At 47.5% G+C, this 26,565-nt stretch overlaps 13 protein-coding genes across 14 annotated transcripts; 1 reads left to right on the plus strand and 12 right to left on the minus strand.

Moving 5' to 3' along the window:
• Window positions 1-749: 749 nt before the first annotated feature.
• Window positions 750-2,925, minus strand: LOC147048442 (uncharacterized). 2 transcript variants are annotated; one of them, XM_085925463.1, is made up of 2 exons: window positions 2,556-2,925; window positions 750-1,949 (listed from the first exon to the last, which is right to left on the minus strand). In XM_085925463.1, exons 1-2 carry the CDS (start codon window positions 2,632-2,634, stop codon window positions 859-861), a joined length of 1,170 nt encoding a protein of 389 aa, XP_085781589.1. In that variant the 5' UTR covers window positions 2,635-2,925; the 3' UTR covers window positions 750-858. The 2 variants fall into 2 exon arrangements, with proteins under 2 accessions (XP_085781589.1, XP_085781590.1); XM_085925464.1 differs by lacking the exon at window positions 2,556-2,925 and adding an exon at window positions 2,189-2,259.
• Window positions 2,926-3,477: 552 nt separating this feature from the next.
• LOC147048443 (uncharacterized) lies at window positions 3,478-5,713 on the minus strand. Its single transcript, XM_085925462.1, has 2 exons — window positions 5,269-5,713; window positions 3,478-5,093 (listed from the first exon to the last, which is right to left on the minus strand). Exons 1-2 carry the CDS (start codon window positions 5,372-5,374, stop codon window positions 3,631-3,633), a joined length of 1,569 nt encoding a protein of 522 aa, XP_085781588.1. The 5' UTR covers window positions 5,375-5,713; the 3' UTR covers window positions 3,478-3,630.
• Window positions 5,714-5,817: 104 nt separating this feature from the next.
• LOC147048444 (histone H2B 1/2-like) lies at window positions 5,818-6,647 on the minus strand. Its single transcript, XM_085925471.1, has one exon. The coding sequence runs from the start codon at window positions 6,590-6,592 to the stop codon at window positions 6,212-6,214; it is 381 nt and encodes a 126-aa protein (XP_085781597.1). The 5' UTR covers window positions 6,593-6,647; the 3' UTR covers window positions 5,818-6,211.
• A 216-nt stretch (window positions 6,648-6,863) lies between these two features.
• On the minus strand, window positions 6,864-7,698 carry LOC147048445 (histone H2A-like). Its single transcript, XM_085925470.1, has one exon. It carries the CDS (start codon window positions 7,677-7,679, stop codon window positions 7,296-7,298), a length of 384 nt encoding a protein of 127 aa, XP_085781596.1. The 5' UTR covers window positions 7,680-7,698; the 3' UTR covers window positions 6,864-7,295.
• Window positions 7,699-8,070: 372 nt separating this feature from the next.
• On the minus strand, window positions 8,071-8,838 carry LOC147048446 (histone H3-like). Its single transcript, XM_085925468.1, has one exon. It carries the CDS (start codon window positions 8,680-8,682, stop codon window positions 8,272-8,274), a length of 411 nt encoding a protein of 136 aa, XP_085781594.1. The 5' UTR covers window positions 8,683-8,838; the 3' UTR covers window positions 8,071-8,271.
• Window positions 8,839-8,939: 101 nt separating this feature from the next.
• Window positions 8,940-9,754, minus strand: LOC147048447 (histone H2B-like). The gene has a single exon (XM_085925472.1). It carries the CDS (start codon window positions 9,716-9,718, stop codon window positions 9,344-9,346), a length of 375 nt encoding a protein of 124 aa, XP_085781598.1. The 5' UTR covers window positions 9,719-9,754; the 3' UTR covers window positions 8,940-9,343.
• Window positions 9,755-10,548: 794 nt separating this feature from the next.
• Window positions 10,549-15,029, plus strand: LOC147048448 (3-hydroxy-3-methylglutaryl-coenzyme A reductase-like). The gene is made up of 20 exons (XM_085925461.1): window positions 10,549-10,705; window positions 11,059-11,226; window positions 11,291-11,402; window positions 11,480-11,567; window positions 11,653-11,737; window positions 11,807-11,912; window positions 11,974-12,080; window positions 12,165-12,284; window positions 12,349-12,482; window positions 12,551-12,795; window positions 12,866-12,963; window positions 13,028-13,222; window positions 13,284-13,442; window positions 13,531-13,688; window positions 13,765-13,870; window positions 13,939-14,109; window positions 14,199-14,339; window positions 14,410-14,568; window positions 14,638-14,792; window positions 14,881-15,029. The coding sequence occupies exons 1-20, from the start codon at window positions 10,568-10,570 to the stop codon at window positions 14,930-14,932; spliced, it is 2,697 nt and encodes an 898-aa protein (XP_085781587.1). The 5' UTR covers window positions 10,549-10,567; the 3' UTR covers window positions 14,933-15,029.
• Window positions 15,030-15,498: 469 nt separating this feature from the next.
• LOC147048449 (histone H4) lies at window positions 15,499-15,892 on the minus strand. Its single transcript, XM_085925476.1, has one exon. It carries the CDS (start codon window positions 15,845-15,847, stop codon window positions 15,536-15,538), a length of 312 nt encoding a protein of 103 aa, XP_085781602.1. The 5' UTR covers window positions 15,848-15,892; the 3' UTR covers window positions 15,499-15,535.
• A 227-nt stretch (window positions 15,893-16,119) lies between these two features.
• Window positions 16,120-16,886, minus strand: LOC147048450 (histone H2A-like). Its single transcript, XM_085925469.1, has one exon. The coding sequence runs from the start codon at window positions 16,857-16,859 to the stop codon at window positions 16,473-16,475; it is 387 nt and encodes a 128-aa protein (XP_085781595.1). The 5' UTR covers window positions 16,860-16,886; the 3' UTR covers window positions 16,120-16,472.
• Window positions 16,887-17,529: 643 nt separating this feature from the next.
• LOC147048451 (histone H3-like) lies at window positions 17,530-18,015 on the minus strand. Its single transcript, XM_085925466.1, has one exon. It carries the CDS (start codon window positions 17,998-18,000, stop codon window positions 17,551-17,553), a length of 450 nt encoding a protein of 149 aa, XP_085781592.1. The 5' UTR covers window positions 18,001-18,015; the 3' UTR covers window positions 17,530-17,550.
• Window positions 18,016-18,225: 210 nt separating this feature from the next.
• Window positions 18,226-19,419, minus strand: LOC147048452 (histone H1-like). Its single transcript, XM_085925465.1, has one exon. It carries the CDS (start codon window positions 19,351-19,353, stop codon window positions 18,736-18,738), a length of 618 nt encoding a protein of 205 aa, XP_085781591.1. The 5' UTR covers window positions 19,354-19,419; the 3' UTR covers window positions 18,226-18,735.
• An 886-nt stretch (window positions 19,420-20,305) lies between these two features.
• Window positions 20,306-20,906, minus strand: LOC147048453 (histone H2B-like). The gene has a single exon (XM_085925473.1). The coding sequence runs from the start codon at window positions 20,838-20,840 to the stop codon at window positions 20,466-20,468; it is 375 nt and encodes a 124-aa protein (XP_085781599.1). The 5' UTR covers window positions 20,841-20,906; the 3' UTR covers window positions 20,306-20,465.
• Window positions 20,907-21,160: 254 nt separating this feature from the next.
• LOC147048454 (histone H4) lies at window positions 21,161-21,713 on the minus strand. The gene has a single exon (XM_085925474.1). The coding sequence runs from the start codon at window positions 21,693-21,695 to the stop codon at window positions 21,384-21,386; it is 312 nt and encodes a 103-aa protein (XP_085781600.1). The 5' UTR covers window positions 21,696-21,713; the 3' UTR covers window positions 21,161-21,383.
• Window positions 21,714-26,565: the final 4,852 nt, after the last annotated feature.

The following is a 26,565-nucleotide window of genomic DNA, read 5'->3' on the forward strand; positions in this document are numbered from 1 at the left end:
TGTCATCACCCAAGGTTTATCTGAGGCGCTACACAGATCTCAGCGTTGACCCAATCCAGGCGGGCGGGCTCGCGGGCGGGCTCGCGGGCGGGCTCGCGCTCATTTATCGGCCGCCTCTTCAAGGTTGACGAGAAGGATAAGAGTGCCGCGAGAGGTCGGACTGAGGGATGAGGGGGACGTGTGCGCGTCACATGATAACAAGAAGGCTTTGACTTTTGGAGAAAGGTTCACTCGGGACATTTTTTTGACAAAGCGACAAAAATAGTGCTTGGGAGTATTTGTGTGCTCTGTTTGTGTGTGTGTGGTAAAGGTTGATGATTTTTGCTAGCCCACTAATGGCATTTTGCATTATATGTTAGCATTCAGCTAGTCTCCTTTTTATCATTAGAATATGGCCTGGATATCTGAGTTTGAAAGATGGAGTTTTTGTTTTGTTTTACAGGCCACGTGATCAGCGGATCATGAACGGATAGGCTGGACATTGGATGAAAGGTACAATTGCTTGTGGCGTTTTGAGTTCAGAAGATTTGGTTGTCCGACGTGACCTTTTGTGTGCGCTTCAAATACAGGCAATGCGTGGAGAAACAGCGACGTCTAGTGGACGTAAACGGTAGTGCGCAGAGTTTTAGCTTGACCGACAGTCGACTTGTCAGCTTTTAAATTCAAAGGGTTGGGCTTTTAAATTACAAATGTGGTTGATGATTAGGATTTTAAACTATGGCTACATTTTCAAATTAGGGTTAAAGGCAAAAGCGTTTAGCTCAAGTGAACACGCACAGAATGTGTAAATGTCTTGAGACCACACCAAATAGAAAGCATGTTGCTGTGATTCTTTAATTTCATCGCAGGCTCCATTGTTCACTCAGCGACACAGCCTTTCCGTTTATTCTTGGAAAATCTTTCACCGCCCTCCCCGGTGTGGGTTCTTGTGTGGACTTTTAAGTTTCCCTTCTGAGAGAAACGCTGACCACAAAGTGAGCACGCAAAAGGTTTCTCTCCACTGTGTGTTCTCGTGTGTTTGATCAAGGTTCCCTTTTCAGAGAATCTTTGATCACAAACAGAGCAGGCAAAAGGTTTCTCACCAGTATGGATTCTGGTGTGTATCGTTAGACTTCCCTTCTGAGAGAATCCCTGACCGCATATTGCGCAGGCAAAAGGCTTCTCTCCTGTGTGCGTTCTTGTGTGCGATCTCAAGTTTGCCCTTTCAGAGAATCTTTGATCACAGACTAAGCAAGCAAAGGGTTTCTCCCCAGTGTGTGTTCTCGTGTGTGTTTTTAAGCTCACCTGGGTGGAGAAGCTTTGGCCGCAAAGCGAGCAGCCAAAAGGCTTCTCTCCCGTGTGTTTTCTTATGTGTGTCCTTAGGTTTCCATTCTGAGAAAAGGTTTGACCACAAACCGAGCAAGCAAAAGGTTTCTCACCAGTGTGTGTTTTAGCATGAGTTCTCAAGTGTCCCTTATGAGAGAATCTTTTACCGCAATCTGAGCAGACAAAAGGTTTCTCTCCCGTATGGGATATCATGTGGGTTTTCAAAAGTGACTTGTACACAAATGATTTCCCACACTGAGAACATTTCCAGCGTTTGTTGTCGGAATGACGTGTCACATCTTGCTCATCATCATCGGTGTTAGGAGAGTGAGACGTGTCGTCGCTATCTGACATCGGAGCTAACAGGCTGTCCGCTTGGAGTTCTTCACGGCGGTCGCCATCGCCTTCTCTTGTCGTGTGTTGACTTGAGTTCCTGCTGCTCAGAGGCTCCGCCCCTTTGTTCTCCTCAAACTGATCTTGGTCTTCACTTTTGAATGGGACACCAGTCAATAGCAACTCAATAATATCATCGCCCTGCTCTTCCTCCTCCTCTTTGATGTGGGGAATCTGCATGTGCTCCACGTCTTGAAAGTCAAGTTGCTCTGGCGCCTGGCGCTCGGGGCGAAGATGCTTTTCATTGATCTCTGCGGGACACAAGACAACACTGCAATTAGCATTAGCACGGGGCTCAATGCTCTTGCCTCTTTCATCATCTTTGACATTCTGCGCGCCTCGGTCATGTGTCCGGCTGAGAGCCAATCAAATTGGCATGCGTGCGGGTAGGCGGAAGTTGTCAAGGGGGGGGGGGGGGATGTTTGTTTGTTGCTCCAAGTGGGTTTCGTGCGCTTTACCGCCGCGACAATCTGATGACTTGAATGCTTACTTGTTAACCTTGCAGAGCCGACTGCGACTGAAAAGCGGACTTGCTCACGCTGCCCCCGCCAGTTTGCATGGGTCCGATTGCATTGCTATTTATATTGCGTTAAATGTTATTTAATAGAGGAGGAATTGTTCAATTGTGTCCACATGGATTACTCATATGCTCTTGTTGCTTGCCTACAGGCCCTGGCATTTAATTGATGATGGTGAGCGTAGTGAAATGCATACATAGATGCTGTCTTTTAATGTGACAAAACGGATGAAAGTATTCTTTGAAAAATAGACATATTATGTGCATGCATAGGATAAATATAAACACGTTAAAAAGTTCTTGAAGAAAAGTAGGCAAATGTGCTCCGTGTATAACACACCTCCAGGCTTCTTGAAAGCGGCGTCCGTCAGAAGGTGACGTTGTGACTCGTTTCCCTGCTTTTTCTCATCAATTTCCATGTTCAGGCGATTAGCGCAACACTTGATGCTCACACTTTGCAAGCAGTTGGCAGCCGACGCATCTCCTTTGTTAGCCCCTAGCTAGGCTATGCTAAACTAAGCCAGGCCGAGAACGGACGAGTTTGACAGCACGCGCATCGGATGGGTGATGTTTTGCTCCAATATGGTAGCGGGCCACGCCACGCCACGTCACGCCACGTCACGCCACGTCACGCCACGCGGTGTATCCAGGCTTCGTGTGTTCACTCCACAAGGCGGAGAAGTATTATTTGATCAAGTGCGAGCAGTGAGCAGAAGTTGCGACAGCTACAAATGGCGTGCCTACGGTAACCGAGAAAGCTCAATTCAAAAACAAGCGCGGTTCCTTGTTTCACTTGTCACTGACGCAGCAGACTTCAAACTTTAGCGAGAACTAACGATCATTTTAAAAGACTTCTTTTTTTCCTTCTTCTATATGGTTAACGTAATATAGAAATATTCCAGCGTGTTGTATTAGAAACACGAGGGGAGATTTAAATCATTATGATTAAAAGTGCAGCGGCGACTTTATTGTTTTTCTTGCCAGTGGTCTTTTCTTAAACTCACAGTGTAGAATATTTTAACTGACGTGTGTGGTAGTTCTATATATTTTTAAAAGCTTTCAAATACGCCAAATCATATAATGTACATGTAGTTTGTGCGTTGCCGTATACTTTCTGTCCACTTGGTGTCGCCATTCTCACAGGGAAGACTGTCAGAGCAGCAAACAAAACACTTGATGTCAATTTTGACCTTAAGTACTCACAGCGTAGTTGACAGCTGACCTTTTCATAGGAAGCTCAATTCGTACTATCACGTCTGGAAAATTGTATTTTATTGAGGATCACATTGACACTTTTAAGACTCCAAGTTGTTTAGCACGAGCACACACAATGCAAGCAGATAAAATACAAGTCAATGATTTCAGGTCATTGAAAGGACTCTCAAAATGGCAGATGTCTATTTGGATTTTGCGCTTCATCGATCTCTGCGACTTTCACCAGCACAAATATGTCTTTTTACCTGATCTTTACGAGAGAAACTTTGACCACAAACTGAACAGGTGGTGTGTGTTTTTGTGTGTGCCGTAAATGTTTCTTTTCTGGGGAATCCTTTGCCACACACCGAGCAGGTATAAGGTTTCTCTCCACTGTGCGATTTGGTGTGGCGGTTTAAGTTGCCTTGGTGAGCAAATCGTTGACCGCAGACTGAGCAGGCAAAAGGTTTCTCGCCAGTGTGCGTTCTCATGTGTGCTTGATAGTATCTCCGTGAAGAAAATCTTTTGCCGCATATCGAGCAGGCGAAGGGTCTCTCTCCAGTGTGTGTTCTCGTGTGTGTGGTTAAAGTGCGCCTCTCGCAGAACCTTTGCCCGCAAACTAAGCAGGCAAATGGTTTCTCACCAGTGTGTGTTCTCGTGTGTGTTTTTAAGTTTGCCTTGGTGGAGAAACATTTGCCACAATCCAAGCAGGGAAAAGGTTTCTCTCCGGTGTGTGTTCTCATGTGCGTTGTCAAAACGCGGCTCTCGGAGAACCTTTGACCGCATACCGAACAGGAAAAAGGTTTCTCCCCGGTGTGTATTCTGGTGTGTATTCGTAAATTTCCTTTGACAGAGAAGCGCAGATTGCAGAATGCGCACGCAAAAGGCTTTTCTCCCGTGTGTGTTCTTGTGTGTGAAATTAAGTGCACCTTTTGAAAGAATTTTCGGCCGCACACCGAGCAGGCAAAGGCTTTCTCGCCAGTGTGCGTTCTCGCGTGATTGGTCAAAGAGTGTCGATAAAAGAATCGTAGACCACAAACGGAGCAGGAAAAGGTTTTCTCTCCCGTGTGTGTTATCGTGTGTCTTCTTAAGTTTCCTTTTTGAGAGAATTGTTGACCGCAAAGTGAGCAGGCAAAAGCTTTCCTTCCCGTGTGTGTTAACGCGTGTCTTCTTAAGCTTCCCTTTTGAGAGAATTTCCGACCACAAACGGAGCAAGTAAAAGGTTTTTCTCCAGTGTGGACAATCATATGAATTTTCCAAAGAGACTTGTAGACAAACGTTTTCCCACACTGAGAACATTTCCAGCGTTTCATATCATGCTCTTCGTCATCGGTGTCGGGGGAGTCGGACGCAATGTCGTCGCTATCTGACAGCGGAGCTAAAAGGCTGTCTGCTTCTGAGCCTCCACAGTGGTCGCCATCGGCTTCTGTTTTTATTGGTTGATTTGAGCTGCTGCTGCTTGGAGGCTTTGTCCCTACATTCTCCTCCCCATAGTGAGCTTCATCTTCAGTCTTCAAATGGACACCAGTCACGGGCAACTCTGTGAAATCCTCTTCTTCTTTGATGTGTGGTCCCTGAGGCTGCTCCTCTGTTTTCACTTGAATGGGCTCCGGAGCGTTCTCCTCTTTAATGTCAGCAAACTCCATCTTTTGCTGTTTGGGACCAGGATTTTCTTCATTGATGTCTACAGGACATAAGACAAACATACTTGGTTTGGTAAAGTCAAAAACAAAAATGACATTGTTATAGCTATAATTACAGCAAAAATGCCCTTGGTCTCTGTTCATCAATTTCATTGGGGTTTATTAAAATGGATTTGTTTTGCGAATGTCGTAAGTTTGGAACAGAAGTGACCAAACCTGCAGGCCTCTTGCGATCCGCGGCCAGCACTTGACATTGTCGCGCGATCTCTTCTTTTGTTCCATAACATTCCTCTTCGCACTTTACTGTCTGTTTTGCGCGCATTTTCAGACGACACCTTTACGTTCCAACCCGATCTTAGAGTGAATTTCTTGAACAAACTCGTCTCCTTTGTTAGCAGCTAGCAAGCTAAGCGATGCTAACTAAGCTAACCTAGGCCGAGAAGCTTTGAGGCACATTAAGAGTTTTACCGAACACGAATATTTTAAATAGTCCATTCTTTTAAAAAATGTAATGATGGATTTACTTCAGTACGTCAGAAAGTATCATTTTTTCTTTCGAGCGTGTCGGTACGTAAAAACTGTTGACGGGTGACGTACAACTTCCACGCAAGTTGTACGGCAACTCCACTTGGACAAACCTTGTGTGGCCTAAAAGAGCGAATGTAGACAGAAAAGCGAAAACAACAGCCGCTAGGTAAACTATTTTAAGATTATTTATTTGTATAAAACAATTTATACTGTTAGCAGGCAAGATTTGTCGACAGAAATGTGAAATTCAGACACCTTTAAGTCAGTTCAAGTTTTTATTCAAGATCTAATTGACAGACATAAGAAATTCATACACCTTTAAGTCAGTTCATGTTTTTATTCCAGATCTAATTGACACCATCTTCATTTCTTAAGTCCACCCACATTGCTCTTCCACTTTGGCTTTCAAGAAGCTTTACAGCTAACAAAGATAAAATAAAGACTTCATCAATATAAATTCATCACAGCAATTTCCATTGATAGCTGCTTTAGGTGTTGCATTTTATATGTCTGATCGTTTCAGTCCACTTTTTAAATCTAACAGCGCAAGTTCTGGAAGTTTCTCTTTGAGAGACAAGTAGGTGGTTCTTAAAAGAACCGTTGGTTGGTTTGAAGCGCAACCGCCTCAAGTTTACTTGGAGCTAGTGTACTTGGTGACGGCCTTGGTCCCCTCGGACACGGCGTGCTTAGCCAGCTCGCCGGGCAGCAGGAGACGCACAGCGGTCTGAATCTCCCTGGACGAGATGGTGGAGCGCTTGTTGTAGTGCGCCAGGCGGGAGGCCTCGGAGGCGATCCGCTCGAAGATGTCGTTGACGAACGAGTTCATGATGCTCATGGCCTTGGAGGAGATGCCGGTGTCGGGGTGGACCTGTTTCAGGACCTTGTACACGTAGATGGCATAGCTCTCCTTCCTTCCCTTTCGCCTCTTCTTGTTTCCAGGCTTACCGGCACCTTTGGTGACGGCCTTCTTGGAGCCCTTCTTAGGGGCAGGCTTTGCTGGGTCAGCAGGCATACTGATTTCAGATTTGCTAATGGAGTCTGAGTGGTGAAGTTGGAGCTGAGCCCGAGTATTTGTAGGGGCTCTGATGCAAATGATGGTGTTCCAGCGCCATTCTTTGATTGGCGAAAAGGGAATGGCGGTGTGCTATATGACGCTTTCAATGGTACAATAAAGACGTTACGTGGAAAATGTTTCATATCTTTTATTGTCTGTATAGTTTGTTTTGTTATGTTTGTCGGTTTCATCGAGCAACTGAGGCGACACAATAGATTGAAAGGTCAAAAAACATTTATTGTGGCATTTGACATGTATACAGAATAGGAAAATTAACTATTTTATATATTGACAGGCAGTGCGGTGTGTATGGTGTGCAGTGTTTGTTTCGAGCCCTTTCTGTCTGTATCTGCAGCGCGTGTACTTGCAATAGTGGGCACAGCGTAAAAGAGCGTAAAGTTACGCGACTTTGTCACGCACCCACCCCCGCGAGATTCTTGGAATATGATTCATGGTTTGAATCTTGCTCTGAAATGTTACGCGACTTTGTCACACCCGCGAAATCCTTGGAATACTATTTATAGTTTGAATCTTTCTCTGAAATATTACTCATACTTGAAAGAAACAATACTGCAGCCAGTATATGGAAACGTGAACTCTTCTCGGACTTGTGTGTGGCTCTTAAAAGAGCCGTTTGTGTTGATTAGCTCGTGGGCCAAGTTTACTTGGCTTTGCCAGCCTTCTCGGTCTTCTTGGGCAAGAGCACAGCCTGGATGTTAGGCAACACACCGCCCTGAGCGATGGTGACACCGCCGAGTAGTTTGTTCAACTCCTCGTCGTTGCGGACGGCGAGCTGCAAGTGACGGGGGATAATTCTGGTCTTCTTGTTGTCGCGAGCGGCGTTCCCGGCCAACTCCAGGATTTCAGCAGTCAAGTACTCGAGCACGGCCGCCAGATAGACGGGAGCGCCGGCCCCGACGCGCTGAGCATAGTTGCCCTTGCGGAGAAGCCTGTGAACGCGACCCACCGGGAATTGAAGCCCGGCTCGGGAGGAGCGTGTCTTGGCCTTTGCTCTAGCCTTGCCGGATTTTCCGCGTCCAGACATCTTTAATGTTCCTTGCTGTGTGTGAAGAAACGATATCGTAGGTTCAGTGGAGCAGCGTACTTATACTTAAAGCTGCTGCGATGTGATTGGCTGGCGTGTGCGGGGAAAAGGTTGTCCAATCAGCAACAAGCAGCGGTTGCCATTGTTCTGAAGACCGGTTGAAGACCGTTTTTTTTTCAAATTGTATGATTCATGGCAATTCGTTATTGCACAGAAAATATATAAAATAAATGAACTGCCAAATCATTGAATTACATTAAGTGCGTGCCATTTTTTGAGTCAATGACAAATATAGTTTTAAGAATGAATCAATTTACGTAAGCAACCTCAAATGTGATTCTGTAGGATTTAAGGTGGGTAAGAGTAAAACAAGAACACACCTCCATATAATTCAAACTCATATATATATATAATATATATGTATATCATATAATTGATAACTCATCATTTTACGTACAGTTTCTTTGCCCACTGTGCTAACCAGATCTCAGTATATTCATAGTAAATAAATGTTATAACAGGAATGAATGCTTCTTTAAGTCGCCGATGTGGTGGCCCTTAAAAGAGCCGTTGTTGCTTTCTTTGTTGAAGCTTATGCTCTCTCGCCTCGGATGCGGCGGGCGAGCTGGATGTCTTTGGGCATGATGGTGACACGCTTGGCGTGAATGGCGCACAAGTTGGTGTCCTCAAACAGACCCACCAGATAAGCCTCGCTCGACTCCTGCAAAGCCATGACGGCCGAGCTCTGGAAACGCAGGTCGGTCTTGAAGTCCTGGGCGATCTCCCTAACCAGGCGCTGGAAGGGCAGTTTGCGGATCAGCAGCTCGGTGGATTTCTGGTAGCGGCGAATCTCACGCAGGGCCACGGTGCCAGGCCTGTAGCGATGAGGTTTCTTGACACCGCCGGTGGCCGGGGCACTTTTGCGGGCTGCCTTAGTGGCCAGCTGCTTCCTAGGAGCCTTACCTCCGGTGGATTTACGAGCTGTCTGCTTGGTTCTTGCCATTTTGTTTCTGACACACTTAGTTCTCCTAACGTGAATGCCTCACGCCGGTCGAGCTGCGGATTTTATCCAGGCGAGACAGCGCTGATTGGTGAATTTTAAGATGAGCCCGCGTCAAAAGGCTGCCTCACTATTGGACGAATTGAACCAATCAGCACCGAACACAACCAATGTCTTTCACCCCCCGCCCCCCCCCAAAAACAGATGAATGACGTCACCTGTTTCTATTTTGGCCGTCTTAAAGTGAACGTAGACACCCTTACGAAAAACGACGAGTAGGGATTTATGTGCATAGAATGAAAACACACGGCAAGCTGTGTCTTTATTTGAAAATGATTTGTAGTGTGTAATGTATAGCAGCCCCGTGATTGCAGAAATGTTCCAGAAATTCATTTAGTTGTTTTTTTAGTGCAGACATTGCGTTTTCCACAAATATTTATATAACCATTATTTTTTTCCCCCTTTAAACGGAATTTGTGTAATATTTTAATCATGCTGATAGCCAAAACGAGTTCGATTAATATGCCTTCACAAATTTGGTGGTTAGAATATTTTTCAACAAGCCAGTTAAGCTACTGTTCAACGTTGAAATTGGGTGTACACTTTAGAGCTAATTGGGTGGCTCTTAAAAGAACCGTTGGTTTGGGGACTGTTGTCCTCAAGTTTACTTGGAGCTGGTGTACTTGGTGACGGCCTTGGTCCCCTCGGACACGGCGTGCTTAGCCAGCTCACCAGGCAGCAGGAGACGCACGGCGGTCTGAATCTCCCTGGACGTGATGGTGGAGCGCTTGTTGTAGTGCGCCAGTCGGGAAGCCTCGGAGGCGATCCGCTCGAAGATGTCGTTGACGAACGAATTCATGATGCTCATGGCCTTGGAGGAGATGCCGGTGTCTGGGTGAACCTGCTTCAGGACCTTGTATACGTAGATAGCGTAGCTTTCCTTCCTCCCCTTTCTCCTTTTCCTACCAGGTTTGGCGACGGTTTTAGAGACGGCTTTTTTGGAACCCTTCTTGGGCGCAGACTTCGCGGCGTCAGGCATGGTGACTGAAATCGGCTAAATCCAATGGAGACCACTGTAGTGCGAACATTTTTATAATCCGTAAATGCAAATAAAACTGTGCCATCCCCTCTTTTTCATTGGTTGAGTGTGCTGACGCCACGTTTTGATTGGGTGACATTGCTTGCTTGCCGCGTCATTTCCTTGCTTTTTTTTTTTAACTTATTCATGCTAATATGACTGTGCCAGCGCCACCATTTGAATGGCTAAAATTCCAGCGTGACCTAGGCCCTGTTTTTTTTTTCTTTGTGTTCATGACTTGCAAATAACGTTGCACCAAATCCACTCTCCTATTGACTGTAATGCTTGATTATTGATGATTAAAAACGTTATGTTTGTATATGTCGTTCCGGTATTTTTCTGGCCCCTCACCCAACTATTCTTGCATCAACAAAACAAAGGCGACCTTTCACATTTATCGTGTAAATACATTATATGAACATATAACTAGTTAGCTCCGTACTCAGAGCAAGAGTTCCATATTTGAATATGTTTTCGATGATTTTGATATGTAGTGTAATACGCAGTAACATGATTACGATACTGTGTTGTACAACTGTACGAATGGTTAACAACACTGCCATCGACTGGAGACTTATATGACTTGCATGACAATACTACTGACCATTTTGTTTTTCAACCACTACATTATACAAACAAAAATGGTATCAAAATATAAATGAACTCTTTTATTTCATAACAATTTTCAAACAATTGTATGAGTTTCTCTCTTAAATGCCTTATTTTAAAGCGACAACGTTGGCTCCAGCCCCTTTTTCCCTGCGTACCAAAATGGCGTCGACGACTTCCTTTGCGAGTGACGTTTTTCCTATGTCATCACTTCCGGATTACAGCATTTTTGTTTTTTGCTTAGCTAGCGAACCGACACTTCCTTGGAAAGGACGTGATACCGGATCATTATCATGGAAACAAGTCTCTAACTACCGGAAAGTTTTTTTTTTTAAAAACGTATGTATGTTTTTATCCGCCATAATGTTTCTGCGTATCAACCAAATAACTTCTGTCGTAAGTAGGGTAGGCGTGACGGGTGGCTAATGAGCTAGCCTTAGCTTGAACGTTGTTTCAGTGTGTATACGTTGTTGACGCCCCGAATGGAACGACATTGGTGTGTAAGTGTTTGTACTTATCAGCTGTCCTTTTGAAAGCTAGCTAGCTAGCTGTCAGTCTGTCGTTGGTACCTCATCACACGTTGCCTCATCATTGTTTTGAGAGCAGTGGCCAAAGTTTTGGAGCTGCGTGACAGCCTCCAGTTCAAGTTGAATAAACCCATAAATTCAATGTGATGCCCTTGTCGACTGCAGAGCATGTTGGCACGGCTGTTCCGCCACCACGGCCTGCTGGTGGCCGCCCACCCGTGGGAGGTGATCATCGGTATCCTGGTGCTCAGCGTCTGCCTCATGTCCATGAACGGCTTGGCCGCCAGCAGCCACGTGTGCAGCTGGAAAGACTGTCCCAAAGTGGAGCGAGAGGTGAAGCTTTTGGCCTCGGCCGGCGTTCCTAGCCCAATCCTGATTGTACGTGTTTCTTTTTTAGGCCAATCACGGCAGCGACACCGTCGTCTTGACCGTGACGCGCTGCGCGGCTCTCATTTACATCTACTACCAGTTTAGGAACCTCCGACAGCTCGGCTCCAAGTACATTTTGGGTCGGTGTCGCCACAGAAATCCGTGATGTCGTTGATTATTGTTTTTATTTATTTGGTTGTTTTTTTCCTCCCGGCAGGTATCGCGGGCTTATTTACATTATTCTCCAGTTTTGTTTTTAGCTCGGTGGTCATCCACTTTTTTGGCAGAGAGCTGACGGGCCTCAAGTAAGTCGTCTCTAACTTTACGTGCGGCCCTCATTTGGAGAAATGTCTCCAATTTTCCACAAACATCTTCCTCTTCCTCGCTCAGTGAAGCACTTCCTTTCTTCCTCCTCCTCATCGACCTGTCCAAAGCCTGCACGCTTGCCAAGTTTGCCCTCAGCTCAAACTCTCAGGTGACTGTGCCCACTGACGCATCCTGTGAGCTTTCACGCCGGTGGGCTCATTTTTGCGCGTGTGCTTAGGAGGAGGTGAGGGAGAACATCTCTCAAGGCATGGCCATCTTGGGTCCCACCTTCACGCTGGACGCTCTGGTGGAGTGTCTGGTCATCGGGATCGGCACCATGTCAGGTAGGACACGCCGCCTCTGATGATGACGATTGATGTCGTATGGCTGGTTGTGCTTCTCCAGGTGTGCCCCAGCTGGAGATCATGTGCTGCTTCGGCTGTATGTCGGTGCTGGCCAACTACGTGGTCTTCATGACCTTCTTCCCCGCTTGCGTCTCGCTGGTTCTTGAGGTAAGACGGCTGACATTTTTTTTTACGAATATATCCGAACTTCCTGGTTGAGAGAAAAATGATTTTTCCACGGCGTGCTGGCAGTTGTCGATGGAAAGCCGCGAGGGTCGCCCCATTTGGCAGCTGAGCCACTTTGCCCACGTGCTGGCCGAAGAAGAACACAACAAGCCCAATCCCGTCACACAGAGGGTGAAGCTCATCATGGTGAGTCGCGGCAGCCGGGAGCCACGCGCCGGCCGGAGTGTAACAAGCTCACCTGTCTTCCAAGTCGCTGGGACTGGCTCTGGTCCACGCTCACGCTCGACTGGCGGCCGAGGGTCCCGGCCTCAACCGGACGGCGGCGGGATCCCCGCCCAAGAGGCTGGAGAACGGCGCTTCCGTGCGGCCGCTGCTACTCGACGGGTAAACCGATGAAGAAAATGCCACCACCATGATTGCGTCCTCATCCCGCCGCTGTCCTCGTCCCTCAGGGTGGACTTGGAGCAGGCCATCACGCTGGGCCTGGCCCTGCTGCTGGCCGTCAAGTACGTCTTCTTCGAGCAGAGCGAGACCGAGTCGTCGCTGTCCATCAAGAGTCCCTCGGCGGGCTCGCTCCACGGCTGCTGCAGGAAAGAGCCGCCCGCCGCCGCCGTCCCAGACTTCAAACTGGTGTGCAGGAAGGAAGCCAAAGCTCCTGATCCGTCTCATGCGGGACATGTCGGCAACAACGTTGTTTGTAAGAAACCTGATTGGCTCCCATTTGAGAATGCCATTGAATTCATTGAGTTGTTTTGGGGGGTCCGCAGCGGAGGCCAATCGGGTTCCCGAGATGACTGACGCGTCCAAATCTGAAGCTTGTCCGCGCACGTCGGAGGAATGTCTGGACGTCCTCGCCGATCCGCAGGTGAGTTGGCTCTTTTCTCGCTCATTTCACGGCCACGTTCGTAACCGCTCGCCGTCGTTCTCAGCGAGGGCCCCGTTGCCTCAGCGACAGCGAGGTGATCGACTTAGTGGCGTCACGTCACATCCTCGCCTATAAACTGGAGGCTCTGCTGGAGAACCCCGAGAGGGGCGTGGCTATCAGGAGGGAGATGTTGTCCTCCGAGCTTCCCGTTCCCACCGCCTTGTCTTCGCTTCCGTACAAGAACTATGACTACGGCAAGGTGAGCCTCCGCTCGCGTTCATTTCAAGTGGAGATCTTGACGACGCCTTTCCGGTCGGCAGGTGATGGGCACCTGCTGCGAGAACGTCATCGGCTACGTGCCGGTGCCAGTGGGCGTGGCCGGCCCGCTACCTTTGGACGACAAGCTTTTTTACGTTCCCATGGCGACCACCGAGGGCTGCCTGGTGGCAAGCACCAACCGGGGCTGCCGGGCTCTCTCTGTAAGTCAAATCATATGGGAAGAATTTTTTTATTTTTTTTTTTCTCTCCTCCAATTGAAGTTTGTGCACATGGCGCTTGTGGTTGCAGCTGAGCGGGGGCTGCCGCAGTCGGGTCTTGTCCGACAGCATGACCAGGGGTCCCGTGGTGCGCCTGCCCTCGGCCTGCCGCGCCGCCGAGGTCAAAGCGTGGCTGGAGAGCGTCGAGGGCTCGGCCGTCATCAAAGAGGCTTTTGATCGGACCAGCAGGTGCGCCGGCCGGCCGATCGTCGAGTTGGTCGCCGGGCAGGGCAGGGTTGGCAAAAAACATTTTTGTCCTGATCAGGTTTGCCCGGCTGGAGAAGATGCTGGTGGGCTTAGCGGGCAGGAACCTCTACATCCGTTTTGAGGCACACACGGGAGACGCCATGGGCATGAATATGCTCTCGAAGGTATCGTCCCGCTTCCAGACGTGATTTGACTGCAACGGGTTTGTGAGTTGCATGAAACGTGTCTGCAGGGCTGCGAGAAGGCTCTGCTAAGACTGCAGCAGCAGCACGCCGACGTGGAGGTGCTCTCCGTCAGCGGCAACTTTTGCACCGACAAGAAGTCGGCCGCCATCAACTGGATCCTGGGGCGGGGCAAGTGCGCCGTTTGCGAGGCTACCGTCCCTGCCAAAGTGGTTCGGGAGGTAAAAAAAAAAAAAAAAAAGAAACAAGTCACCTGTCAAGAATGAAGTTGCATTCTGTTGGAGTGTTTTTCCCTTGTTTTGCTTTTGAGGTGCTGAAGAGCAACACGGCAGCACTGGTGGAGCTCAATGTCAACAAGAACCTGGTGGGCTCGGCCATGGCGGGCAGCGTCGGCGGCTTCAACGCCCACGCCGCCAACATCGTGGCGGCCATCTTCATTGCCTGCGGGCAGGTGAGTCCACAGTCCATTAAATGACTTGAAGTGAGTCGAGTGGAAAGCCTCAGGCGCGTTTTGGTGGCAGGACCCCGCGCAGACTGTCGGCAGCGCCAACTGCATCACGCAGATGGAAGCGGCCGGAGCCGACGGCCAGGACCTCTACATCACCTGCACCATGCCCTCCATCGAGCTGGGCACCGTCGGCGGGGGCACCAACCTGTCGCCGCAGCAGGCCTGTCTACAGGTAACATACAACTCAGAGGTGGGGGGGGGGGGGGGGGATTTTCGAAATGACCTCGTGTTTTGTGCATAGATGCTGGGCGTCCAAGGCAGCAGGCCCGAGCAACCGGGCGAGAACGCCCGGCAGCTGGCGCGCGTAGTTTGCGCCGCTGTTCTGGCAGGGGAGCTCTCCCTCATGGCGGCCTTAGAAGCAGGACATCTCGTCAAGAGTCACATGACCCATAATAGGTGTGTAGCCCCTTTGTCATCAAGGAAAAAAAAAAAAAAAAAGGTTCATGTTGCATCCTGAATGCTGACGCTGCGTTCTCGGTGTCAGGTCCAAATCCAACTTAACCGCTACGGCATCACCTCCCAAAGACGCCTTGTGACGCTCGCCTTGTGACGCCGTCCTTTTCGTGAAAGACCAAACGCCGACGGCCTCACCGCAGCCGCACGTCCCGGGAGGCCTCGGACAGAGCTCGCTCGTCTTTTTTTTTTTTTGAACGCATTTGTTGCAATGAGAAGTAAGCCATAAAAAGGTGACGCGTGCAAGAAGAAAGCTCACGACTGTAAAGTGTATTTTCAGTGCAATAGAATAATAAATTATAAAGCGTTACGTTAACAAAATGGTTTGAAACTACAAAAATGTCCCAAGAGCTCCAAGAGACCGGAAGAACTCTTAATTACGCTGCACGTCACAGGTGCAGTTGATTAAAATCAACGGAGGCGGGCAAAATGGACGGTCGCTACGCTCTCCTGTCATTTCATGTGTATGCACGCTAAGATAATACAGGAAAACAGAGACAACCGGTAAGTCAGCTAGTCAAACATTCTTGCCGTTCAAATCAATTGCTTGTCTTGACGCTCATGTTGTGATCATATTCCAATCGAAAATATTGATCGATGGAACTTGAAAGGAAGAAATGCACACTCTTGTGAGTAGGGATGCGTGGCCCTTAAAAGGACCTTTTAGTTGGAGGGTGATTTTGATTTTAGCCGCCAAAGCCGTAGAGTGTACGGCCCTGCCTCTTGAGGGCGTAGACTACATCCATTGCGGTGACTGTCTTCCTTTTAGCGTGTTCGGTGTAGGTAACAGCGTCGCGGATGACGTTCTCCAAGAATACTTTGAGCACACCACGGGTTTCTTCGTAAATCAGGCCGGAAATGCGCTTTACCCCACCACGGCGAGCCAGACGGCGGATAGCGGGTTTTGTAATGCCCTGGATGTTATCACGGAGGACTTTACGGTGACGCTTAGCGCCTCCCTTGCCAAGTCCTTTGCCTCCTTTTCCGCGGCCAGACATGTTTTGAAATGACAAAGCACCGTCTGCAGTGACTCTAAAATATGCCTAATTATCTGGAGGAGCGGGATGTCTTATTGCAAAAGCGCGGACCTGAAAGAGGACTCGATCCATTTGCCGAGCAACGTCAGTCAGCAGCCCTAAAGAAACAACCTCTTAGTAGCCAAAAAAAACAACCTCGTAGTTTTATTTTAACGTAACTTTATCACGCGTGTAAAAAAAATATTTGAATGAATCTGCACTTGGAAGCAGAGTCTGCTCTTAAAATAGTTTTATATAATTTCTACCTAATAACCACTGCCCAAGTGACGTTATACAAGTATACAAGCTTTATACAAGTTCAGTACGTATACTTTGATCAACTTTGCGACCGCATTTATATATAATAAAAAAAAAAATATATATATATATATATATATATAGAGAGAGAAGGGTCTCTATATTCGACATTTTATCACTAAGTGACGCAATCGATAATTGGCAATGTCTTGCGACTTTACTGTTAGTAGTTCATACTGACTATCTTCAATATAATTCATGTAACTACTAATTGGTGGAAGTGGACTCTTCAAGTTTGAAGTGGTTGGCTCTTAAAAGAGCCGTTTTGGGGGTCGCGAAGACGATGAATTTACTTGGCTTTGCCGGCCTTCTCAGTCTTCTTGGGCAAGAGCACAGCCTGGATGTTAGGCAACACACCGCCCTGAGCGATGGTGACACCGCCGAGTAGTTTGTTCAACTCCTCGTCGTTGCGGACTGCGAGCTGCAAGTGACGGGGAATAATTCTGGTCTTCTTGTTGTCTCGAGCGGCGTTGCCGGCCAACTCCAGGATTTCAGCTGTCAAGTATTCGAGCACGGCCGCCAGATAGACGGGAGCGCCGGCCCCGACGCGCTGAGCATAGTTGCCTTTGCGGAGCAGTCTGTGGACACGACCCACCGGGAATTGAAGCCCAGCACGGGAAGAGCGTGTCTTGGCCTTTGCTCTAGCCTTGCCGCCGGTTTTGCCACGTCCTGACATTCTGGTATGAGTGTTGGTCGAGCTGTGGGAGATGTACCCGATGTACTGTGCTGAGGGGTACTTATACACAGAGCTGCTGCTCAGTGATTGGCCAACCGGCGGCGAGGAAGTGGTTGGCCAATCAGCAAAGAGCTGCACTTGCCGCGCTCTCTTTTGTGTTGGCTTGTCAGTTGGGGTGTTTCGACCGTGACGAATATTTGTTACATGGTCAACTTGAACATTTATAGAAATCAATTTAATAAAAGTACCGATCAGTCGATAGGCATCATTTTTTTTTTCTGCCGTCTTGTGTGAAATAGCCTTTCAATATACGTAATCTTGTAACTTTTCTCCAAGTCATACATACTTGACCTATTTATTGAACAAATACATATTTGAACAGGTTGACAGTAATGATACTGATCTTGCTTACTTTTGGAAGGCGAAATTTAATATTGATGCATTCGATTAAAATAACACGCAAAAGAAAAATAATTTACTTTTCAAGCTTGTGTTAAGTTTTGTTTTATTTGATAGCAGTACATTTTGAATCAAACTTATTTACACTATTGTAATCTTGGTAATTCATTTTGAACAAAAGCATATAAGTTATATTATTAGTAATTTCATGTGACTTAATGAAGGAATGGTACTTTTAGTTGTCGATGTGGTGGCTCTTAAAAGAGCCGTTTTGTTGTTGTGTTGATGAAGCTTATGCTCTCTCGCCTCGGATGCGGCGGGCGAGCTGGATGTCTTTGGGCATGATGGTGACACGCTTGGCGTGAATGGCGCACAAGTTGGTGTCCTCAAACAGACCCACCAGATAAGCCTCGCTCGACTCCTGCAAAGCCATGACAGCCGAGCTCTGGAAACGCAGGTCGGTCTTGAAGTCCTGGGCGATCTCCCTAACCAGGCGCTGGAAGGGCAGTTTGCGGATCAGCAGCTCGGTGGATTTCTGGTAGCGGCGGATCTCGCGAAGAGCCACGGTGCCGGGCCTGTAGCGATGAGGTTTCTTGACGCCGCCGGTGGCCGGGGCACTTTTACGGGCTGCCTTAGTGGCTAGCTGTTTCCTCGGAGCCTTACCTCCGGTGGACTTACGAGCGGTCTGCTTGGTTCTTGCCATTGTCAGAGTATGACTTCCAAAAGTAAGAATGAAGAACATTGCGGGAACTCCGGTTTTTATCCAGACGAGACAGCGCTGATTGGTACGTTCGCCTCCAAAAGCTATTGACCATTGGACGACATATATTTGAACTGAACCAATCAGCACAGAGTACGACTGACCAATGGCGCCCGAAACGATTCGAAGGATTCACATTTGTAGTGTTTTGGAATATTTCGACGAAATCTGGTGAACGTTTAAGATCATGCCGTGTACAACGATGAATTGAAATAAATATTTCATTTTATTAAACTGAGCTGGTGTTGTGACAGTGTCATAAATGTTCATTCAGTCATTCCCAAAAGTATATAAAACATTGATTTGTTTTTATATTAAAAACAATATATTATATTGAATCATTGTCAATTGATTGAAGCCCTTTGAGACTGCTTGTGATTTAGGGCTATACAAATAAACTTGACTTTATAAAGCACTTCAAAAGTAGAGTATTTACAAACGATGCAATCTATCAAGTGAAAATTAGACAGAACTAGAAGATAATATCAGTAATGGCAAGTTTCAAAAGCAAACTTAGTTATAGTGACTTTCCATATCAATTGAATAACGTTTGATCAGTAATCAATTAAACGTAAGCTACTATTTGTATAATGTATCAAATCATATTTCTGGTCCTAATTAAAAAAAATAAGTATTTAGTCAAAATCGGAATGTTTTGACTCATTAATGGAGATGTGGTGGCTCTTAAAAGAGCCTTTTGTGTGACGCACAAGTGTTTCACTTCTTTTTAGCGGCGGTCTTCTTGACCGATCTGGGCTTGGCGGCCTTCTTAGCAGGAGACTTCTTGGCGGCGACGGGCTTCTTGGCCGCAGGGGCTTTTTTAGGCGACGCTGCCGGTTTCTTGGCGCTTTTGACGGGCTTCTTGGCCTTCTTCGGTGACGCGGACTTTTTGGTTGCCTTCTTGACAGTTGCCTTGGCTGCGGTAGCCTTCGGCTTCTTGCTGGGAGCGGCTTTCTTCACTGGTGTCTTCTTGGCTTTGACGGGAGCCTTCTTGGGCTTAGCGGGCGCTTTAGTTGTCTTGGTGACGACCTTCTTGCTCATCTTGAAGGAGCCGGAAGCGCCGGTGCCCCTGGTCTGGATCAAGTCTCCCCTAGCCACCATCCCTTTGATGACAGTCTTCAGGCGAGCCTTGTTCTTCTCCACGTCGTAGTTTTTACCGAGCATATACTTCTTGAGACCGGCCAGGGAAACCCCATTGCGCTCTTTGGACGCGGTCACGGCTTCGATGATGAGCTCACTGGCGCTTGGTCCGGGAGTTTTAGGCTTGGAAGGTGCCTTCTTCTTAGCGGCGCTTTTGGCCGCCGGGGCGGCTGGAGCTGGTGGGACTTCTGCCATTGCAATTCCAACCACAACTACTGACGATGTCCCGTGCAGGGGGAGAGGCAGTACTTAAGCGTCACATGAGAACCGTAGAGACTCAAGCCATGAGAACCGTGGAGAGTCAAGCAAGCGCGTTTGCGGTCAAAGCAGGTTGACTTGTGTTTTCTGAGCGCTCTTTAAACCCCGACAAATCGTACAAAATATGTTTCGGAACACCCGATGTGATTGTAATGGATAGAAAAGAAGTATATGTCCACATTTAAGTGGTTTGCAGCTGACTGACTTGCTCCAGTTTCTTTGCAGAGGCTCCAAAGTGCATGTCTTGGTTGGCGCCAGCGACGAGGCTGGATGATTTTGCTCACTTGTTCAACGTCTAGAAGTGCGAAAATTGCTCCCAAAGCGTTACAATTTGAATTATAGGTGACTAAAGACTTTAGTCTATGCATCCAAATGCCAAACGGGCATGTTGCCACCATCATTTGGGAGCAAGACGACGTTTTGGGGATGGCAGCAAACACACTAAAGTGGCTCGCTCATGCACTGCTCCCTCACAGTGAGTGAGTGAATGAGTGCATGCTTCAAAAACATTTTGCCTTTTCATCATATTGGTATTTACTCTTTTACTCATTTGCATATGTAAGATGTGAATATCTGTTGGGGAAAAAAACATTTTCTATTTGTCTTAGTTGTATTCTCGTTTCTTTTGTGAATTGAGACATTTTGATGCGGGGATTGATTCATCTTGCAAAATCAAGACGAATTAAAATGTTGCTTTTGCTTTCAATAACTAAACGCGTCTTGTACTCTTATGTACAATTTTTTTTTTGGTCGGCTACGAGTTATTGTGAAGGCAGTGTTTTATTCTTGTCTGAAGAAAGCGATTATTGATCAGATGCTCCAAATGCATCCGTTGAGTGCTCAGGTAGATTGCCTACAATTTCACGACTAACCTGGACAATGTTTGAGGTTTTATTTTCACGTGTACAATTCATAACTCAGAACTGAAATCACATAGAGAGAAATCCTGATTTCATTTCAACAAGATACATGGAGGGCAAACTCTTCGGTCGGAGAGAATTAGGTGGCTCTTAAAAGAACCGTTGGTTGGGGGACAGACGTCCTCAGCTTTATTTGGAGCTGGTGTACTTAGTGACAGCCTTGGTGCCCTCAGACACGGCGTGCTTAGCCAGCTCACCGGGCAGCAGGAGACGCACCGCGGTCTGGATTTCCCTGGACGTGATGGTGGAGCGCTTGTTGTAATGCGCCAGGCGGGAAGCCTCGGAGGCGATCCGCTCGAAGATGTCGTTGACGAACGAGTTCATGATGCTCATGGCCTTGGAGGAGATGCCGGTGTCGGGGTGGACCTGTTTCAGGACCTTGTACACGTAGATGGCATAGCTCTCCTTCCTCCCCTTCTTGCGCCTCCTGCCGGGTTTGGCGGTAGTCTTGGTAACGGCTTTCTTGGAGCCCTTCTTGGGCGCTGACTTAGCGGGTTCAGGCATTTTGGTCTTTTCGAGACAGCAACGGACTGGTAGCCGATCGGTGCTGCAACCAGAGTCCTTATAGAAACTGAAATGCAAATTATACTGCGCTAGCGCCAGTATTTGATTGGCCGAAAAAATCTGGACCTTCTGTCACAGTAAGGGGCTTTGTGTAAATCAATGAGGGCTTTTCACAATCCTTTGTTTGAAATGTCAAGAGCACGTTTCAAATGACGTTCAAAATAAAAAATAGAAGATGGTTAATGCAAAAATGTTCTCATAATAGCACCTACTTTCTCACGGCGGGAAAACCACGCGAGACTTCACTATCTGTTGCTAGTTACAGCGTCATTATTGATTATGTTTATTACAGCAGACTGTTGTAAATTAAAAGAGCAGCCAGGGTGGATTGGTGGCTAAAGTAGACATCATAGATACATATTGGGAATCGAGCATCTCAAAGCATATGAAAAATATATTTGAATCATGGAATAAGCATCTCTTGTAGAACATTTGGGTGGCCCTTAAAAGGACCGTTTTGGTAGCGCCGTTCAATTGGACGTTTTAGCCGCCGAAGCCGTACAGAGTGCGCCCCTGTCTCTTCAGGGCGTAGACCACATCCATGGCGGTGACGGTCTTCCTCTTGGCGTGCTCGGTGTAGGTCACGGCGTCACGAATGACATTTTCCAGAAAGACCTTAAGCACACCACGAGTTTCCTCATAGATGAGTCCGGAGATACGCTTGACTCCGCCGCGCCGTGCGAGGCGACGAATGGCGGGTTTGGTGATACCCTGGATGTTATCGCGGAGGACTTTGCGGTGACGCTTAGCGCCACCTTTGCCCAATCCTTTACCGCCCTTTCCTCTGCCAGACATGTTTAAGATATAAGATACTTCAACACTTTAAGATGAATGATGATGGGATGACGAGTGTACTGAGTATTTGAAAGCCAACTGAGGACCTATTCGAAGACAGGGGTGGTCGTTTTCTTGTTCAAAGCCAGAGGGTTTGGGTTTATCGCCGCCTACTGGAAAAAGCATGAATCACTTCCCCTGGCTGAACCTAAACATTTGACTCCACCCACACACACTCGCTTACGACTCCAAATGAGCCAAAGTGCGCCCAACATGTTTTTGCGCTTAGAAGAATTTCAACGGATATTTTCTATCACGTTCCTTTCACCCCGATGTCTTCTCACTTGGGGCGAATACTCGCGCCGGCTAAATGAAATGCCTTCTATCGACTGATTAAAATCCAAAAACCTATCATTGCAACCTCTGCTGGTGAAATGTGGTGCTGCACCTATCCCAATCATTTCTTCTTTAACGTGCAGGGCATCTTTTGACCACAACTTTGAACCTTTGACAGAGGAGAGGCGCAAAGATGAATGGGGCACACCGTTTGTCGAGTGATCTGTCCAGTTTCTGGTCCTTGCAAGGTCCAGCAGACTCCACCCCGTCCCTCAGCAGGCGAACCGATTGATCCAAGCCATAACGCGGCAACCTCTCATGTTATTATTAAAGACTCGTAGGCTGTGGCTACACAGCGTCTACTTTTTAACTCTGGCATGATGGACACATCTGCTAACCATCTCATCGGGGTCCTGCCCCGCAGGCCAATGCAAAAAATATTAGCATGTGCCAGCGTTGAGAGGAAGTCAGACAGATGCACGCGTTCGGGAAATGACACGAGAGAGCACGGTTAGACTCCAAGTGCGGGACGGCAATCTAAAGCACACGTTTTTATGGTTTTCACAGGATGCATTGGTTAGCACGAAGCTAGCAGACGTTTGATAGAGGAGCACGCGTGTGTGTGTGAGGGGGGGGGGGGTGGTTTCATACTACAAAAAATAATCAGTATCATCATCCCATCAACTTGATGTACAGCAGTCAAATGTCAGGCATCTATTTTCACCCCCCTGCCCGAAGCTCTCCAAACATCCACTTACTGGAAGGGATCGGCCCCCGTATTGGAACCGATGTGCACAACCATTGTTAGGCTGGAGTGTCACATGAGCAGGTGGTCTACCAAAAAGAAAATATGGGACAATGACACACAATAGCCAGCGCCTGAGTGTCCGTGTAATGACAGTTATTCCAAAAGCTCATCCCTCCATCAAACCATCAAACTAGCACCTGATCGTGTACGGACGGACGGACGGACGGACGGCCGCGGTTGCGTTAGATAGGTGGCGGATTTATGCTGCTGACCTTGGCACGAGGGATCCTGCAATCTAGTTTTTATAACGGGATCTCTGTGGACGCGGAAAATTATATCTTCACGGCAAAATGGAGGCTCTATTCGGCTCGATAGAATTTTGACGCTAGATTTAAAAAGCCAGGATGTGTATTTTCGTTTCTTTTTCACAACTCCACTGGCGCTTGGTGCTCGAGAGGAAATCAGGGAAGTTGCGCGTAGATGACCTTTTTCCCAAAGGGCTTTTTAAGATTGACGTGAGGTGCGGCTTTTTGATGTGGCCGTGACTGTGTGCCCCAAATCGGGCCGCTCTCATGTCTTCTGTGGTTGACGTTTGAAGACAGGCTTACTATTCTAACGCAAGAGTAAAACACACCAAAAAAAATCCAGACAGACCATGTGTGCGTCTTTTAATTACATCTCGGAAGAGCATCAAGGCAGCCAGGTGGCTCGCTGGGTTCATTGTGAGACTCGTGCGTGCTCGCCGGCGTGGCTTTTTGTCTCCCGTCCCCAAAACATGCAAGTTAGCGCTGCGGGCTTCCTTTCACAAGCGTGTGCGTGTCCACAACGCTGCCCTCTGACCTCCCGAAGCTGTTATGTAAGTGCCACTCCAAATATTTGCATGAGCGGGCACTTTTGCAGCTGTCCGGTTTCTATTTTCAAGGCTTCTTCCCTTTTTGACAACGCGCACCCCCCGCTTTTCTTTCCACGGCACGGGGGCGAGGACTTAATGGCGTCCACGGACGGCGGCGCGGCACAGAAGGCGCTTTTCGCCTCGTAAACAGACCGGCGAGTCAACAGCGCGACTTTGGCCGGAGGAAGGAGTGAAAAGGCCGCACTTTCATGTGGCGTTTAAATGAAGCCTTTTGATGGACGCGCCAGCCAAACGGGGGCCTCAGTAAGTCCCCCTCGGTGGGGCCGAGCTCCCGGCCCTCACACAGGTCCGCTGTTCTCATTCTCAAAAGTGCGTGTGTCTCCTCGCGACCTGTTTGGATTCCTGCAGGAAGTTCAGCCAGCGCGTTCAGCGAGCGTGTTCAGCCAGCGCGTATAGCGAGGTGTGACTCCGACGACGATATTAATGAGCTTTTGGATAAAAAGGCCTCATTCAAACACTCAGGATTTGACTTTCCATTCAATAAGTGACAATTTCAGCAATTTGATCATCAAGCCATGAGTGGGCTACCAACATTTTGTCAAGCAATTTGATGTTTTAAGAGCTCTCCGAATATTGTGTTTAGCGGAATGAAATTATTTCAAATATTTGATGATTTAAATGATAAATGATTGAAATGATTTGAATTCTCTGACCTGAAAATTTTACTTTACGTCCAGTCATTTGTACATGGCCGCAAACAAACAAACAAACAAACAAACAAACAAACAAACGATCTAGGTTGCCCCTTTTTGGCCTTTGAAATGTCCGTCGAGGAGATCCAGGCAGGCGCAGATAAACAAGAGCGTCCGGAGGCTTGCGCTTCAGACTCCAGCTTTAGACAAGCCTGTCATTAAGGTCGCCTTTAGCGGGACCAGCGCCGGCCGGCCGCGCTCTCGCCCACGAGGCCTCGCTCGTCTTTGTGCGGCTGCTGGCACCCAAAATACACAGCTGGCGATTACTAAGCGCGCCCTTTGCGTAACACACACACATATACTGCAGATATATAGAGCTAATTGTTGTATATGGCGAGAGAAAAATATAGGACGCCCGTCAGGAGCTACTAATTTTCACGTTGTCCCTCGATAGTTGTCTGTGTCATCGAGGCTCGCCGCTTGTAGTTTGCTTTTCGCGTTCACATGGAAATACAAACCACTTTAAAGCCTTGTGCAGGGCGGCCCGCAACTTTATGATGTTTTTCTAATAATTTGATCATCAAAAAGGCTTTGGTGTCTGCTGTGAGGGCTGCATGTGCAGCAGATGTCCACCAGAGGGCGCATGTTTACCTCCCGGAGCATCAAGCTTCAGATGTGAAGGCCCTCCTAAAATTGCTGTCAACGGAACAGGAAGTATCATTTGGATCATTTTGGAGCACATCAGCAAAATTGAAATAGAAGCGAAAAATCAGCTCTACTTGCTTGGACCCTGACCAAATGTGGCTAGTTCAAAACATAAAACTGAGACATTCCCCAGAATGCGCTCTTCATAACTAACTTTGTTTTGTTTTCTTAGTTTCCATTTTTTGGTGCATTTAAAGCTGCGGTGACACAACGCAGCGGCCGCCCGCGCTCGCCACATTGGCCTCGGAGGGCCTTCATTTACCTGACAGACAGCCGAGTCAGGGGGATAGATAGATAGGCGCAAAGTCAAAAATGAGCAGCTTGAAGCGGGCCAGACAAAATGGCTTTCAATGAGGGATGACGTGCGAGAGGAAGCCAAGGGAGATTGCGCTTGAAAATAGAGCGAGAGAGCAGCTTAGCATCAATTCAGCTTTTGTGATGTAACGCTGAACGAGGTGCTTTACTCCAACATGCAAGGAGCTCCAAATGTTATTCTGCGCTCTGCTTGTTGACCGCCACTGGAAATGGCACCCAAATAGACCTTCTTGACCATTCCGAGCTCCGCAGAAATAACACGGGCGCATAGAGGCCGCATTCAACGTTGCTAAAGGGACACTTTTGTGGAGCGTCACAAAGAGCTCAAACAAAGAAGAGGCCCGGCGTGCTCGCTTCAAGCTATTTGTCACCCCCCCAGGTGACGTTAAATGGACTTTTAAAGAGGACTAAACATTGTGGAGCTAAACAGCAAAACGTTCAAGCAAACCGTAGCCCAAAAAAGTCTGCTAGCCTAATGCTAACGTGTGAAATGCTATAGACAGACATTAGCATGGCTGCCGTTTCTGCTTTTGGCCTCAATTAATGATGAAGAATAAAATAAATACATTAAATTGAGCTAATAGTCCAAAAAGCCAGCGGTGCACCCCAAGGTCAAGTTTGCATGACTCGTTATAATCCAGAGCTCAAATCCTTTTAATCGGCAACAAATGGAACACTGTCATGGAAAGCCACAACTTGCCCGTACCTGCTTTTCTAATTAAAATGGATCTTTTTACCTGTGGAAAAATCCCCGAAGGATTTACGCACCTTTATCTGAACGTGCACCACGAGCAGCCTCGCTAAGCCAAAAATTTATACGAGTGCGACTTTACTCTAAAGCGTTCGTGGAAACTCCCTAAACCAACGCAGACATGAGCCATTAGGAAAAAATGAGAAAAATAATAAAGAGTGAGTGAAGTGATCGATAAAGCACCAAAGGCTTTTATTGGGATTACCGCCGGAGTCGTAAAAACTAATCTTATCATGAATGATAGAAATGCTGTGCGTTTTGAAAATGATGTGATGGAACGTGATGGTGTGCCACTTGACTTTACACCACATTTAACCAGTTCCACAAATGATGCTTTCCAGATTCCGACACTTATCGAGTCGTAAAAAGACTTTTTTTTTTTTTACAGCCGGCCAATTATGACAATTCCTCACAATGACGTGCGCTCCAAATTGCTGTGTTGCGCCACAATGCAAAATATTGGCCCATTTGGCAAATTGTGACTTGAAACA

This window comes from Syngnathus leptorhynchus, chromosome 12, assembly GCF_054491065.1.
Source record: "Syngnathus leptorhynchus isolate UIUO chromosome 12, UIUO_Slep, whole genome shotgun sequence".
NCBI lineage: Eukaryota > Metazoa > Chordata > Actinopteri > Syngnathiformes > Syngnathidae > Syngnathus > Syngnathus leptorhynchus.

Coding starts and splice junctions, on each gene's coding strand:
- LOC147048448 (XM_085925461.1), top strand. CDS start 10,568: ATGTCATCACTTCCGGATTACAGCATTTTTGTTTTTTGCTTAGCTAGC. Junction 13,223..13,283: donor AGAACTATGACTACGGCAAG/GTGAGCCTCCGC, acceptor TCCGGTCGGCAG/GTGATGGGCACCTGCTGCGA. Junction 13,443..13,530: donor GGGGCTGCCGGGCTCTCTCT/GTAAGTCAAATC, acceptor TTGTGGTTGCAG/CTGAGCGGGGGCTGCCGCAG.
- LOC147048453 (XM_085925473.1), bottom strand. CDS start 20,840: ATGCCTGAACCCGCTAAGTCAGCGCCCAAGAAGGGCTCCAAGAAAGCC.
- LOC147048451 (XM_085925466.1), bottom strand. CDS start 18,000: ATGTTCTTCATTCTTACTTTTGGAAGTCATACTCTGACAATGGCAAGA.
- LOC147048450 (XM_085925469.1), bottom strand. CDS start 16,859: ATGTCAGGACGTGGCAAAACCGGCGGCAAGGCTAGAGCAAAGGCCAAG.
- LOC147048446 (XM_085925468.1), bottom strand. CDS start 8,682: ATGGCAAGAACCAAGCAGACAGCTCGTAAATCCACCGGAGGTAAGGCT.
- LOC147048454 (XM_085925474.1), bottom strand. CDS start 21,695: ATGTCTGGCAGAGGAAAGGGCGGTAAAGGATTGGGCAAAGGTGGCGCT.
- LOC147048444 (XM_085925471.1), bottom strand. CDS start 6,592: ATGCCTGCTGACCCAGCAAAGCCTGCCCCTAAGAAGGGCTCCAAGAAG.
- LOC147048445 (XM_085925470.1), bottom strand. CDS start 7,679: ATGTCTGGACGCGGAAAATCCGGCAAGGCTAGAGCAAAGGCCAAGACA.
- LOC147048449 (XM_085925476.1), bottom strand. CDS start 15,847: ATGTCTGGCCGCGGAAAAGGAGGCAAAGGACTTGGCAAGGGAGGCGCT.
- LOC147048447 (XM_085925472.1), bottom strand. CDS start 9,718: ATGCCTGACGCCGCGAAGTCTGCGCCCAAGAAGGGTTCCAAAAAAGCC.
- LOC147048442 (XM_085925463.1), bottom strand. CDS start 2,634: ATGGAAATTGATGAGAAAAAGCAGGGAAACGAGTCACAACGTCACCTT. Junction 1,950..2,555: donor CGCTTTCAAGAAGCCTGGAG/GTGTGTTATACA, acceptor TGTGTCCCGCAG/AGATCAATGAAAAGCATCTT.
- LOC147048443 (XM_085925462.1), bottom strand. CDS start 5,374: ATGCGCGCAAAACAGACAGTAAAGTGCGAAGAGGAATGTTATGGAACA. Junction 5,094..5,268: donor GGATCGCAAGAGGCCTGCAG/GTTTGGTCACTT, acceptor TATGTCCTGTAG/ACATCAATGAAGAAAATCCT.
- LOC147048452 (XM_085925465.1), bottom strand. CDS start 19,353: ATGGCAGAAGTCCCACCAGCTCCAGCCGCCCCGGCGGCCAAAAGCGCC.